The sequence below is a fragment of the Lepisma saccharinum genome, chromosome 5 (assembly GCF_977018435.1).
Source record: "Lepisma saccharinum chromosome 5, izLepSacc3.1, whole genome shotgun sequence".
Classification (NCBI taxonomy): domain Eukaryota; kingdom Metazoa; phylum Arthropoda; class Insecta; order Zygentoma; family Lepismatidae; genus Lepisma; species Lepisma saccharinum.
In genome coordinates, this window is record NC_139233.1 from 39,480,950 (window position 1) to 39,496,838 (window position 15,889).

Sequence of the window (15,889 nt, forward strand, 5' to 3'; positions counted from 1 at the left end):
TATTATCAATCGCGTTGTTTATTTCCCTCAACATGAAAACAGGTAAAATTCTTGAATATATTTAGAACTGTAAGCAAAACTTTGTCAGTTTTGTTTTCTGTCGATCATACACACCATGCTACTATGCCCCTAAGAATATTCAAGTAAATTACTAGGGCTGAGTTGATACCATTGTTTTTGAGTTGCTAGAGGCACAGCCAAAACAAATTGTCTTTTTCCATTCCAAAGTTTCGTTCACCTTTTCCAACTTACCTTTGGTTTTGAAAAAATATAAAACAGTTGTGCATTTGTTAAATGAACCTGTATTCAAGTTTCCGGGAACAGCAAGTGTGTAAGACAAGGATCTGTACGCAGATAAGACTCTAGGTCAAGTATCTTGCAAATCAAGCGTAACGTGAAATTATCACCATAGGAGTTGGCTGCTTCTGTTTAGTTCTCTTCGAAGTCTACCAGGCTTTGTTTGTACAGATGCGGTCTCATGTAACAATAACCCCAATGAAGTCCCGAAAGCCAATGATGCACCTGTTGGTAATCCTTCCACTTTCTTTGGTGTTTGCGGACATCCCTCTCTTTAGTGACTTCCCGCAGTCGAAAAGGTCATCGCCCATGAAAGTGGTGGACGTGTCTCGGACACAGTACATAGCATTTTCATGGAAATTCAAATACCTGGGCTAATCCCCCTTTTCCTTTCCAACTTTTGTTTGTCCTGACTGGGTTTCAGCATGCATGTTTCGGCACAAGGAACATGGCAGGGAAATAATTTGAACGACAGATGACTGCAGTTAGTTTCTGGAAAGTGTAGTGAGTGGTTTGGATTTTCTCCTACGTCGAGCGATAGAACTATGCATATAATTTTCTTAGAAATCATTTGCTGAAAGTATATTGAAAGCAAAGTTACTTCGGAATATCACTCTACTGAAGTCAATTGCCTGATTAGAAGCAAGATATTGGTAAGTTTTCATTCTCCCCTTACATTTAGTTTACTAATATTTATTCTCTTTGTTAAAGGACAAAAAAGAGACTAGATTGGTTTCACATTACAGTTTTACTGTTAGTTTTAGGCATCATGTCCGGGGCTGGTACATCCCCAATTATTCTTGTGTTCATGGATGATTTAATGTTAGTTTGGGAATAGTGATCCTTTAGTTTTAGAGGAGGTTGAAGAGACATGGTCTAATTTTTCAACATTGGGGGAGAGGACTACGACCACCACAAGATTGCCCTTCACTTAATATTTCTCTATTTAAAACAGCTGATCGATTGTCACTTAAAAAATGTAAAGTTGAGATGCATCGTTGCAACAGAGCATCGTTTGGGGAGTTAATTTATTCATCGCCCCTCGTCAGAAATGCATATGTATAAAATGTAATAAAAATAGTTACGCAGACTCACACATATACTAAAAAACTCAATATGATGACCAAGGCAGAAATTTATTTTATTATAAAACAAACTAAACGTAACATTTCAACCTTCTAACAAGGAAAGTGTAGTGATGTGTTTGGATTTAACTATATAAACTATATACTACTTTGTATGGGGAAGACCACAGAAAAGATATGCAAAGTGCTTAGAAAAGCGGGCATTAAAACTTGCAGGAAGGGAGGGAGAAGCATCTTAAGAATAGCGAAGAATGCTAACAAGAAAAAGGAAAAGAGAGAAGAGGAAGGGATTATCTACGAAGTGAAATGTAAAGAATGTCAGAGTATGTACATAGGAGAAACGAAAAAGAGGCTGAAAGACAGGTCGAAACAACATAGGGATGATGTACGACTTAAGAGAGAGAGAAATGAGATATTTAAACACAAGAGAAACAGGACATGACAGAGTGGGATGAGGCTAAGCAGATAGGAAGGGAGAAGAGAATGCTAGTGAGAAAATGGAAAGAGGCCAAGGAAATAGAGAAGAAAGGTGAAGAAGACACAATGAACTGGAATGGGGGACTGGTGATAAACAAAGAATGGAAGAAGGTGTTAGAAAGAGTGGAAAGGACAAGAGAAAGAGGAGAGAAGAAGGAAGAAGAATAGAGCGTGAGATAAAGAGTCCAACCACATTCACTTTCAGGTAAAAGTAAAGTTGACAAGGGAAAGCCACCTGCTAGAATGTTCCAGAACAACTTTCTAATAGTCTGGAGGGGAGTATTTTTGTGTGTATATATATATATATATCGTCCTGTTCTTGTACCTTGTTACATTTGTACTTGGTACATAGTCTGAAGAAGACCTTCTTAGAAGGTTGAAACTTTACGTTTAGTTTATGTTTTATAATAAAATAAATTTCTGCCTTGGTCAGCATATTGAGTTTTTCATATCATGGAAACAAGGCTTAATGGTGTTATAACACATATATTATATGTACGTATATATATATATTTTCTTGATATCCTAGGTCCAAGGTTTGATACCTGGTGGAGGCACATAGTTGTTCGGATCCCACTTTAAACTAAATTCTGTTCTGATTAACCTATCTGTGCACAAAGTGGACTTAAGAAAACTCAAACTCCTCGATATCCTGAAAAAAATGTAACTATTTGAGACAAGGAAAGACTCCTGACACATTTTTAATATAGATTGAAAAAAATATGTGGTTTACCTCTGGTTATTTTGACACGTTTTTTGTCCCTTTTTTTTAGATTCAAATATCCCGATTAAAATACGGAATGTTGCCTTTGAAAAATTCTCACTGAAATTAACTATTTAATATGATCTATATTGATTAATAAAACTGCGTCAACTAGCACCGCACAAACGTAATAAGGAACCATGCCACCCGCAACAAGGCAGTACATGCCTGACGAAGCCACCAGACGGGTGGCGAAATCGATCGCGAGAGAAAAATTTACGCAGAAAAATGAAAAGTAAGTTTATCAGTTAATTATCCTGTTAAATACAAAAGATGCCATCTTGGACCATTTTTTCCACCATAACACATGTTTTGAAAGTTTTTCTTATGAATTATTGGGGCTTTTAACAAACTGAACTTCATTTTTCATGTCAAATGTTTCAGAGATTGGTTCAGTCCCTGTCTACAGGCTAGCGCTATGTGGTTACATGTAGTTAGTCCCTGAACAAAGGATGTGCCTTTGCAATGCAGTCAAATGTGCAGCAACACCTGGGATGACTATTTGGTGGTGCCTGATGCTCCAAACTGTCTAGTAGTTGGAAACTCCCTCCACACTTCTCGGAGGACTGAGGCAGAACAAGTCTGTGAAAAGTTGGCATGTATATAAAAAGCCAAGCACAGTGGTTATAAAAGTCCAAACAATTCATTAAAATGTAACCACCAATTAGTTACAAAGAACAACTTATTTCTAGCATTTTTGTGTAAAATTGTGTTATTTCTCCCCTCATTACACATTAAAATAATAATGACAAATACATAAGTAACATTTAATTTAAAAATAACATTCTAAGCTCTCATGCAAACCCTTATAAAAATGAACAGAATTTGTTATTAACTAATCAACAATATATATATAAAACAAAAGTACTGCAGCAAAAATATTTCGTTTGTGCCCTCTGAAATTACTTTATCCAATATATTTAGTGTAGTGTATTTCGATAACTGTGATGTTTTTATGATGACTATCAGACATGCTATTTGAGTGGCCCCCAAAGAAAGACAGATCAACCAAAGTATAAAGGTCCATACCAAGATGTCACTTTTAATATTGTATTTTTGCAAACACTGGTAAATATAAATTCAACAATAAGAGCTAATCCCCAAGGTGGGATGTTCAACACCCTGCATTCCGCTTTCAACAATATGGTTGTGTAGTAATGCCAGATTACTTTTCAGCTTCCAGATCAAACCATGTATTACAAAGAACTTTTCTGAAAAAGAAGGAACTTTGATACATGTTGGGCCACGCTCTCTGGACTATTATTATGTACATCATGATTGCCCTCAACGTGAACTAATCTGAACACAGGACATGTTTTTTTGTACACCTTAACTGTTTCTCCCCTTGCACGTAACATCATGTATCGTCTGGACTGACTCGCCACGATGATGAGTAGCTGGCATCGTATACCTTTAATTGCTTCAAGGTGAGACTCTGTACTTAGAGGCAATATATGATATGCTTTCAGTCTCTGATCGGCTAAAAACCTGTACCCAGATTGGTACTTTTCAATGGATCTGTCCAGCAAATTCTTAGCAGCTTCATCTGTCAATTCACTTACCCGTCCCCTCGTCAGTCGTCGGAGAGCCTCTTCATATGAGTAACATGGGGCAGAGTTTTTTGCCAGCTTCTTTTCTATGCCTACTAACGTGCTGAAATTAGCTCTGTATGTTTCGGCAAAATATTTACTAGGTAGCACAATTGGTGATATCGCATCCAGTAAAATTAGTTTCTTTATGTGATCTGGATAGAGTAATGCAACATACGTTCCGATCTGTCCACCCAAACTGTGACCCATGTAATATATTTCCTCCCACTGAAAGTGATCTATAACCCTTTTTATTGTTGTTATAAAGTCAGTGAAGTAGTATGGGACTCCAACAGGCAAATGTGATGAGAAGCCATGGCCTGGAAGATCGATGCACACATAGTAGAACTGTTTAGGAAGCATTTGCATCAGTCTGTCAAACGTTGCTGCATTGTCCTGAAGACCATGGACAGCCAACACTGGAGGTTTCTGTGGGTCACCCCATGCTTTAGCTGAAACAGAAAGGGTAAATTTAACAACACTAAACCAGTGTACCAACAGTAGACTTTGAAGGTAGCCAGAAGAGTAGGTGCTCTTAGAATTGCAATTCTACTCCAAGGCATTCAAATAAAAAGCACAAAGAATTGGAAGGGAAATAATGAATACTACAGTGTGTCCGAAAAGTCACCCAACCAGGTGTTTAGGACCGTATAACGGAATAGCAAAACGGAATGAGAAGAAATGCTTTCTGCCAAGAGAATGCCCTGTATATTGGGAAAATTTAGAGACACAAACATATGTAAGAACATGCATGTTTTAATAACAAATAAGCAAAGTGTTGCCAAAGGCGGAAAAAAAAAATTTGCAAATCGTGTGTATTGATGCACAGAATCCATTGAGGTAAATTATCGCAACGTTTCACAATACCAACGAACAATTTGGATGGGCATCTAATGAATTTGACAGAAAAAGAACTTTGACGAAGTTTCAAAAACATTGCAGAAGAGAATAAATGGGCTGTTCCAAAAATCGATGTTTTCACAATATTACGCAGGACACTGGCAACACTGTTGCTGTCACGTGTCACTAACAGATGTGTTTCACCTCAGGCTATCACACTAAGGCACTTTTAATAACAAAGGAGAAAGTTTGTTATTCTCGAACATATGCAATAAATTACATACACCTTGCAACCCTGAAATGTGGGTATCCCTAAATGCATCTCTTACCCAAGAATATGACGATGTTCGGATATATTCATCAACAATAAACACACTTTTTTTTTTTTTTGAGGATGTTCCGATATATTCATCAACAATAAACACTCTTTTCTGTGTAGAATATGGCATTTTGAAAACACACACACGATGTGTCAGCATAAGTAGACTGCCGTTTAAGGCACAGAACACATACACGTTCTTCTGTACCCACATTTCAGGGTTGCAAGGTGTATGTAATTTATTGCATATGTTCGAGAATAACCAACTTTCTCCTTTGTCGTTAAAAGTGCCTTAGTGTGATAGCCTGAGGTGAAACACGTCTGTTAGTGACACGTGACACCAACAGTGTTGCCAGTGTCCCTCGTAATATTGTGAAAACATCGATTTTTGGAACAGCCCATTTATTCTCTTCTGCAATGTTTTTGAAACTTCGTCAAAGTTCTTTTTCTGTCAAATTCATTAGATGGCCATCCAAATTGTTCGTTGGTATTGTGAAACGTTGCGATAATTTACCTCAACGGGTTCTGTGCATCAATACACACGATTTGCAAATATTTTTTTTCCGCCATTGGCAACATTTTGCTTACTTGTTATTAAAACATGCATGTTCTTACATATGTTTGTGTCTCTAAATTTTCCCAATATACAGGGCATTCTCTAGGCAGAAAGCGTTTCTTCTCATTCCGTTTCGCTATTCCGTTATACGGTTGTAAACACTGCGTTGCATGACTTTTCGGACACTCTGTATATATAACACTTTATAGAGATCTTGCAGGAAATGTCAAATACAAAAATAGTTCAGAACACTGAAATTAACACAAGTAGTGTGTTTTTTGAATCAACATAATAATTTTTACAAGCTTCTACTGGAAGATAATGAAAGCTTTTAATATTCCTACCGCTTTTAAAGTCATCAAGTATTATATTGTGAGAAATTATGTACTAAAAGGTAGGTTGTGTAGGTGATTACATTTTTAAGTGGCCTTTTATTTTTGTACACACACATGCAAAAGAGTAAAAATAATAAGAAAATCAAAGTTAACAATAATTCTAACCTGCTCTAAATGTATAAATATTAACATTATTAATTACGATGATTACCAGTACCAAATGCAAGTTGTGTATCTTATAAGAGCAGAATCAAAAAATTGTACTGAATAAAAGATTCAATAAGTAAGTTTAATCAGTAAGTCTGTTTAATATGTACTTATAGACATAATTTGATTCATGTGAAAAATGTGTGCATAATAATGAAATAGAAATTACACCCTAAGTGAAATTTTTCTTAAGCCACATATTTGGATGATAGCAAGTTATGTACAACAAGCATTTCCATACTGCCAGTGAGAGGGAATCGAAATACTCTTTTTATGGTATTATAAAAATTATATATGTACTCCTCCCTCAAGTGCTACAAATTAGCAACCAGAAGGGGATTGTTCTTCACGCCAACCTTCATATAGCTAAGCTTCAAAAGACTTGTGTACTCACCAGCTACGTATCCCCATGGAACAGGAATTTTCATTTCAACAGGTTGCATTGCGATAGAGTAGCAATTTACATACACTTCAGGTGTTTCCAGTTGCACAATTCTGGATTAACTCCCTACAAAATATACAAAGAAATATGTTAGATTTGAAGTAGCATTTTTATGGTGGTTATCAGCCAAAGTTTTAAATCTGTTAAGACATCAACACAACAGCAAATGTAAATTCACATGTAAGGCCCCTCAAAAAACAAATCATCAGTTTGAATTTATCGTGCTCTTGCAATATCCTTCCAATCAATAACATAAATTGCAGAGGATGCCCATGAACAGTGGTGTTATTCCAACTATCACATTATCCCAAAGGGCCCAAGTTCCTTTTGTTTTATTGTGATTTCATCATGCTACAAATGCAATTTTTACATGGTTCGATTTCGATGTATGTCTGTTAACACACACTGTGGAGTTTTAGCGATTACTTAAGGTTTTGTTCAATATATGCTCTCGTGGTTAGGTTTGGTTTCTTTAGCATTAAAATAAAGTCCCTAAATACATTCTACTAAGGTTCCAATTTACTTCTACATTCATTCCCACGCTTCTATGATATTTACTGTCGCTTGTCGACAGAGAATATCTTGTCCATGAGAAGTGCTTAAGGTAATGTTGACTTTTTTTTTTTAACATAAGTAACTCTTTTTCGAGTCCAAAGAGTGCTCATTACTTTAAGGAAGGTTGAAATTTCATGTGACAATGATTCCCAAAATTCTACGATAATTAGTCTTTGTGCTAGGAGAAATCATAAAATAATCGGCACCGTTACCTTATAAAGTATTGGGTGTGGATTCTCACGGCATTGTGTTTCCAGTACATATGTACACTAGGTACACAACATTTTGTGCACTATAATTTTTACAAGATCCTCAACCAAGGGTGGCTTAAGGGCCAAACACCTGGTTATCACCCTTGAGTAGTGCCAAAACATGATTTCTGATTGTATAAGTGTGGTTCCTTGTTTTTAAATATAGTTGGATTTGTGTAAGACAAGAATTAATTGTTACATAACATATATGTATATTCTTTTGTATTTCTAGATTAAAAATACAATGTTATTTATTACTTATGCAAAACGAGTATCTATTTTGTACACCGACAACGTTTCGGGAACCACTGTTCCCTTCTTCAGGTCCTATATCTCGGCTATCCGAAAATGGCCATAGCCTCGTCAGGAAAAGGAATTGGTACAATATGGTCAACGTAAAACTTGGAAAAAAATTATTTGCTAGATCCACTTTCAGTGTTATTAGTAAAAAAATAAACACTATAAAACCTTCCGTTAAAAAACCCAGTGAAAGTTAAAACTTTTAAAACAAGATACGATAAGGATAGCACAGGCAGACCGCATGGGAATGGTGCAATAAGAGGGCAGTTTTTCTTGTTTTAAAAGTTTTAACTTGCACTGGATTCTTTTAACGCAAGGTTTTATAGTGTTTATTTTAACAAATAACAGTGTACATGGATCTAGCAAAGATTTTAGCATTTTCCAAGTTTTACCTTGACCATATTGTACCAATTCCGATAACACTTTACTATAGGGGTGACGGATTTCTTATTTTTTACAGGAGAAAGTACTTACGCAAATCATTTTCTTTAGCGTTTTGGAAGTTCGTAAATGTAGTTTTGATCCATTTTAATGCAAATTCATGCTGTTTTCTGTGAAAATCTCTGTCCCATAGTCAGTGTTTCAAACTCGCTGTATTTTCACTATAACATGACGTGTCGAGTATTTTTTTTTTTTTTTTTTTTACATATAATACTTAACCTTACAGAAATGGTTTGTGGGGCTCACGTGAATGGTTTTTGGGGCTAAAATCAATGGTTTGTGGGGCTAACATCGATGGTTTGTGGGGCTAATGTTTACTAGGTATTAGCATACTTTCAAATCCGGGCACGAAAGTAGGTATTTTCCAGTGAACAAGGTTGCAACACTGCATAAATCGACAAAACACACTCTGAATCAGTACGCTATCGCCATAATGTGTGTTACACAATCGAAATAACGAGTAACAGTAAGTACTCGTAAATGTAAGAAATAGACATTATTTTTATTAGAAATTCATTATTTCACCTAAAGAAATCTTCTGCATTCCAGAATAGTACATTAGCAATGTAAAAAAGTGCAAAATAAATGATTTATAAGTGTCACCCCTATAGTAAAGTAGTACCCCCCCATTCCTTTTCCTGATGAGTGTATGATCTGACGAGGCTATGGCCATTTTCGGATAGCCGAGATATAGGACCTGAAGAAGGGAACAGTGGTTCCCGAAACGTTGTCGGTGTACAACATAGATACTCATTTTACTTAAGTAATAAATAACTTTGTATTTTTATTCTAGAAATACAAAAGAATATATATAAAAGTGTGTAAGTCACACAAACCTGAAGTTTGGAAACATAAACGTATGTTGCAAGATCATGTTGGAATTTAAGTTGAGAGATTACTGTTATTATGTAAGAATTAAATAAACTGTAAAATTTTCGTATTTCTTCAATTTTACAGGAGAAAGTACTTACCGAAATGAGTTTCTGTATACTTTATGAAGGTCTAGGAAGTGTTTTTTCCCCCCCTCGCTTAATATATTTTGCCGGTAAATCATGTATTTTTCAACATTAATGTCTCTCCGATGCACGAAAGCTGTTGCCTCTATGTCCTTCCACTACGTGAATCAAATGTTGCGTGCGTTCGATGATGTAACCCCCGGTCAGTGTTTCCAACCACACTGTTGTTTTCCAAGAACATGACAATTTTAACTATGTTTGCCTAACCTAACCTTGCCGTACATGGTTCGTGGGGCTATTTATGAATGATCCCTGGGGCTATCCGTGAATGGTTCGTGGGGCTGTCCATGCATGGTTCGTGGGGCTGTCCATGCATGGTTCGTGGGGCTGTCCATGCATGGTTCGTGGGGCTGTCCATGCATGGTTCGTGGGGCTGTCCGTGCATGGTCCGTGGGGCTGTCCGTGCATGGTTCGTGGGGCTGTCCGTGCATGGTTCGTGGGGCTGTCCGTGCATGGTTTGTGGGGCTGTCCGTGCATGGTTCGTGGGGCTGTCCGTGCATGGTTCGTGGGGCTGTCCGTGCATGGTTCGTGGGGCTGTCCGTGCATGGTTCGTGGGGCTGTCCGTGCATGGTTCGTGGGTCTATCCGTTCATGGTTCGTGGGGCTATCCATGCATGGTTCGTGGGGCTATCCGTGCATTGTTCCTGGGGCTATTTATGAATGGTTCGTGGGGCTGTCCATGCATGGTTCGTGGGGCTGTCCATGCATGGTTCGTGGGGCTGTCCATGCATGGTTCGTGGGGCTTTCCGTGCATGGTTCGTGGGGCTATCCGTGCATGGTTTGTGGGGCTCTCCATGCATGGTTTGTGGGGCTATCCATGCATGGTTTGTGGGGCTCTCCATGCATGGTTTGTGGGGCTCTCCATGCATGGTTTGTGGGGCTCTCCATGCATGGTTTGTGGGGCTCTCCATGCATGGTTTGTGGGGCTATCTGTGCATGGTATGTGGGGTTTTCGAACCTGGAAAAAATACAAAATCAGTAACACGAAAGTAGGTATTTTTCGATGAAGAAGGTTGCAACACTGCATAAACACTGATCATGGACAACGCTAGTCAAGATTTCTCCACCATATTGCGTGTAATGCAAGCGAAAACGAACAAACAAGAATTACTCGATATGTCGAAAGTTGCGATTATTTGGGAGAAAAAACTGAAATGGTACCTTGAAGAATCCTTAGGAATGCAGAATACGTAAGTACCAATGTGAATAAGAAGAAAATAAAGGGATTTCAGACATTAGGCGGTTACTGAAATTTTACCGGTCCTTGTACTTACTGAGAGAACTTACCCCTGTGCTCTATCATGCAATTGTATCACAAATGGGTAACAGTTTCATACATTGGAGACACATTTCTTCAATTTTACACAAGAAACTACTTACGAAAATGAGTTTCTCCAATGTTTACGAAAATGAGTTTCTCCAATGTTTACAACGTTCGTCGAGGTATTTTCTTTCATCGTGGAATATATTTAACTGGGAAATCATGTATTTTCAAGAGAAATATCTCACCGAAGCACAACTGCCATTGCTTTCATTTGCTTGCCCTACGACAACCGGATGCTGCGTACCTTTCATGACGTAAGCCCCTGTCAGTGTTTCAACCCCCCTTTTTTTTGGTAAAACTGTCAAAGCCGGGAATCGGCTGGGCTAGACTCTACTTTACGTCCTTATCTGCATGGTGATTGCTTCTTTCTGTTTGTGGTGCGGCAGCCGGCATCTCTTCGGGTAAGTACCTTTTACACTTTCTGTTCACGATAGCCCCACTAACCATTCACGGGACGAGGTATACCTACGAGGTTAGGTTAGGTTCCTAAATATGTGCTTCATCATCGAAAAAAATCCTCAGTACGTTCAATTACGCATATCCGGACAACATCGGTTTTACACGATTTACTCCTCCAGGAAATTTCTCCTCGCTTTGGGATTTACGTTGTTGAATTCCTTATAAAATAAAACTTTCCAACGATATATGACACGCATTCCTTAGGAAAAGGACGTAAACTAGTGTCTTACCATCGGCTATAACTTGTTTATTCTGTAATTGTTGACATTCGTACTTACTTATTCTGCATTGCGAAAGATTGTTTGGTATACCGATTGTTTAACAAGGGATTTCACTTTTTTTTTAACGAAATTAGTATCTATTGTCTACATATCGAGTAATTATTGTTCGTTCTTCTCTCGCTTCCTGAACAATTATGGAAAAAAATACTGTTTTTTATTTTACAATCCACTACAATTTCAATTTTTTCTATTATATTACACATGGCCCTTGTACTTACTTAGAGAACTTACCCCTTTGCTCTATCATGCAATTGTATCACAAATGTTCAGTCAAATGGACCTTGGTACTTTGTGTGAACGTGGTGTAACACCTACACAACACTACAAACGTTAATACACCACTCTTTATAAACTTCATTTAAATTGCTGAATAATGATTACAGTACGAACAAATGCAAACCTAATGTTAGTCATGAAGGTTGTGTATATATTACATCGTGATTGATTCATTCACCTGTGCTGTGCTTCATGCAAGTTAAGAATCATAAATCATGTGCAAATCATAGGTGGTAAATTAAAATATAATTTTTTGACCTTCTACGTGAATTTAGGAGGGCGGAAAGTGCCTTGTCCCGCCCCGAAATCAGCGCCTGTGGTGTAAAAATTACATAACATATGTGGTTAGTTATGCTACAGCGCCTTGAATAACGTAGTGTGGAAAACGACCCAAGAAACTGGTTCCCGAGACGATGACAAGTAGATGGCAGTGCGATCGACCCAGGTGCTAATTTTGTTATGAAAGTAATGCGGCTTAGTTAGTTTTTGGAATATATTGTGTAGATTTGTTTCTCTAGAAAGGCGGTAAGTGAATTGATGGAAACAGTTATATTTGTGGAGTGATTTGCAGTCACGAAATGGCATTAATTTGGAAAGAAAAGTAAAATAAAATTAATAAATAAATAGCATGCGTAACACAAGAAGAAACATCGTAATGTGATTCCGGACGTCAGGTCTTGGACTGTGTATTAGAGTTTATTTTTCTATGTTATTAGAATATAAATAGTATCCAGAGAGATATTTCATACCGAGGCGACAAACCACAAATGTCGCTTGAAAGCGAGCAGTCGGAAATCAATGCAACCTTTCGAACCGTAGTGACAAAAGCTCTGACTGCACCGTTTCCTCAAGGAGATTTTACACCAAAGCGACACGCGACAAACGATACGAGGATTTCACACCAAAGCGACACGGGTCATTCGGTCCAAGGCAACTTTCATACCGAAGTGACACATGTTGCTTGGAAAGGAGCCAATCAAGAGCAACATTTCACATCGTAGCGGCATGACGGGAAGCACAGGCCAGCGTTCGGTTGGTGAAATCCTCAAGCGATAAGTGTCGCGTGCCGCTTGTCGCTTTGGTGCGCAATCTCACTAAAGCAAGACACTCATTGCATCGCGTATGCGCGAACAACAAACCACGGCAACATGTTGCAAGCTATTGAGGAAATGGCCCAGTTTGAGCGACGCAGAAGCGACAAAACGACACGTGTGGCTTATCGTGTCGCCTAGATCTGTAGTTGTATTGTGCGGTTTATCGTGTCGCCTATCTGTTGTTCGCAAGCAACGCTTGCTAATAGACTGAAGGCACCATGTCGCTTGTCACTAAGTTGGGAACTCCCCCTGTAGCGCGTCGCTTCGGTCTGAGCACCCTTCCTTTAAGGAGCTTTCCGACCGAAGTAACAAGTAGCACGCGAATACGCCATATGAACTTGTCGTTTGCTGTTTGGACCCTCATGTGCAATGAATGCTATTTTACATTGATTGATTGATTGATTGATTTAGTTTATTTTACTTCGCGTTTTGTGCCTCTTGGCTAATTTGCGAAGATGGGGATGAGTGATGAAATGATGAAATTGATGAATGGACATTCACAAACAACCAAGCCCGACCGGGATTCGAACCCGGGACCCTTGGCGTCGCAGCGCGATGTGCTAACCACTCGGCCACAGGGTCGGGCGAATGCTATTTTACAGTCTGGAAGTGTGTGTCACTAGTGTGACAGTGTGAACATCCCGTGTCGCTTTTCCCATTGGTTTGAAAGTTGCCTTACACTCATGTCGATGGCACTAAGAAAGTTTTGTGGGGTTCCCCTTGTCGTTTCATGCAATCATCATTATCATCATCGCCGCGATTAGTTTAAAGCGGAAGAAAAGAGACAATAAATATCCAAAATACAAATGCTTCAGTGTGTATATCTTTAAAAGAAATGATGATGATGATGATAATAATAATGAACCTAATTCATACACAAAAATTTAGTTGCCAAGAACATTCCACGCGTATTTTTTCTCCCGTATTATTAACGAAAGTATGACGATAACAGGAGGTGGTCGACTGTCTAGAATGTTCGTTAATATCTTCGCGACCAGTGTACCAAATATCATAGCAAATATCACATTCATAGAAATGCTTCATGTAAAAGAATCAGACGTTGCAGCAAAAAAAAACCATTTACTTCCATTATAAGCAGTCGAACACCAAGCACCGGGGTCAACACCAGCGCCTCTAGCGGATCATTTTCGAGTGGAACCAGCCTGAGAGCGCAGAAGCATGCCGTTTTCCACACTACGTTATTCTAGGCGCTGTAGTTATGCCATAGAATGCATGTTTAATGAAACCATAGATGAAACACACTCAATCAAAGGATGAAAATAATGTTTATCACCGTTTGTCGCTATCGGTAGAGTAATGGGCAAAATCGAAATAAAATAATCAATAATAGCGATAATAGTTTTTTTGATTATTCTAAATTTACGAAATATTCTTTTTTCAACATCGATTCGATTATTGTGTCTGAATAATTGTGAGCTTTACTACGGGTCTTTTTTCTGCTTTATTTGAACAAGTTTCTTTCAGAAAAACAGAACCAACATACATACATTTTCTTGTCAAGTGATATGAGAAATTTTATGTAGGAAACTGGGCATATCGAAGACGTCGACCTGGCAACTGTGATGGAACCAAAACAAAGCGTTCCGACAAAACAGCCTGGACCCTGAAGAGTGGCGAGGGTGTGGGTGTGTTTGAAATGCACCTGCGCTTCGTAAAATCAATTGTTCGCTGAAATCTGAATCATACGAACATCGAATTGTAAAAAGAAACGGACGTAACTATGTATTTGAAGTTGATAAAAATACATTTACATTGAGAGAAGAGCGCAGTAATAATTTGGCATACATAACAATTTAATTTATTAATTACATTCGACGGTTATATTTTTCATTATTCTCCCCCCCCCCTTTCCCTCTCATTACACAACCTTTATCAAGAAGTGATACAAGATAAAAAGAAAATATGAATTATGAACCATTCTTGTCGACATAAAAGAAACGTGCATTTTTAAAAACCCGGTATTGACATATTTACGTCGACGAATCAATTACACGCAATCGGCCTCTTTGATCATGGCCGTAGGCAGGAAAAAATTTCGGGAGGGGTTCATTCATAATTGTTCCCATGGGCGTCGCCAGAAATTTTAAATAATATAAATAATAACAATAATTGCACAATAATAATTAAAATTTCATAATAATAAAACAATTTTATTCCATAATAATAATACTACTAATAATAATTATTATATTATTGTTATATCCTTGAGGGAGCTTACTCAATCCAACAGATGAGTGAATATCCAGCACAATTTTCTTTTTTTTCTTTTTTTACGTTTCATACAGTGTGTACTGAAATGCACAATTATTATACTTCGTCATTAAACTTTAGATACCTTCAAGAGAAAAGCTTTAAAAGTTAGATGGAAATTTTAGTCATAAAGTTTTTGTTGTTTGACTTTAAAATTAAATTTTTGGAATTTTGAAAAGTGTGGAACCAGATATTCTTCTTAACAACTTAGCCTGGTGCATGGATTGTAACCTCAATCGCGAACGTAATGCGCTACAAAACTGGAGATCCTAGGTTTGAACTCCTATCAAGGGGGATTTTCGACTTTATCGGACAGGGAATTTCAAAGCTGGAAAGGGAATTTTGGGACAATCATAAGGGAATCTTCAGTCTATATTCCTTGTGACGCGGGAGCAACACTGGAAAGATGACAGCAGAAGTGATAATGGTGGGTTCGCGGGTGGGCTATGATTCTGAGAATAAATCCTGTTTCACTCAAGTTTAAGAATTCCAAATGTATGAAAATTCTAGCTCGATCGTTTCAACATTGTCTCCATGTATTTTTGTGATGCTTCGAAAAAAAAATTAAAAATTTGTTACCATTTTGGTTTCTGAACTTCCATTAATCCAACATGTCAGAAGTTTCGGGGGGGGTTTGAACCCTAGAAACCCCCCCTCTAAATACGGCCATGTCTTTGATAGATTTTGTTTTACCACATGGCATATTTTTCTT

The 15,889-nt window shown here is 37.9% G+C and overlaps 1 protein-coding gene across 1 annotated transcript; it reads right to left on the minus strand.

Moving 5' to 3' along the window:
• Positions 1 to 3,305: 3,305 nt before the first annotated feature.
• On the minus strand, positions 3,306 to 11,954 carry LOC145987778 (serine hydrolase-like protein 2). Its single transcript, XM_083122464.1, has 3 exons — positions 11,768 to 11,954; positions 6,863 to 6,976; positions 3,306 to 4,663 (listed from the first exon to the last, which is right to left on the minus strand). The coding sequence occupies exons 2-3, from the start codon at positions 6,909 to 6,911 to the stop codon at positions 3,819 to 3,821; spliced, it is 894 nt and encodes a 297-aa protein (XP_082978590.1). The 5' UTR covers positions 6,912 to 6,976; positions 11,768 to 11,954; the 3' UTR covers positions 3,306 to 3,818.
• Positions 11,955 to 15,889: the final 3,935 nt, after the last annotated feature.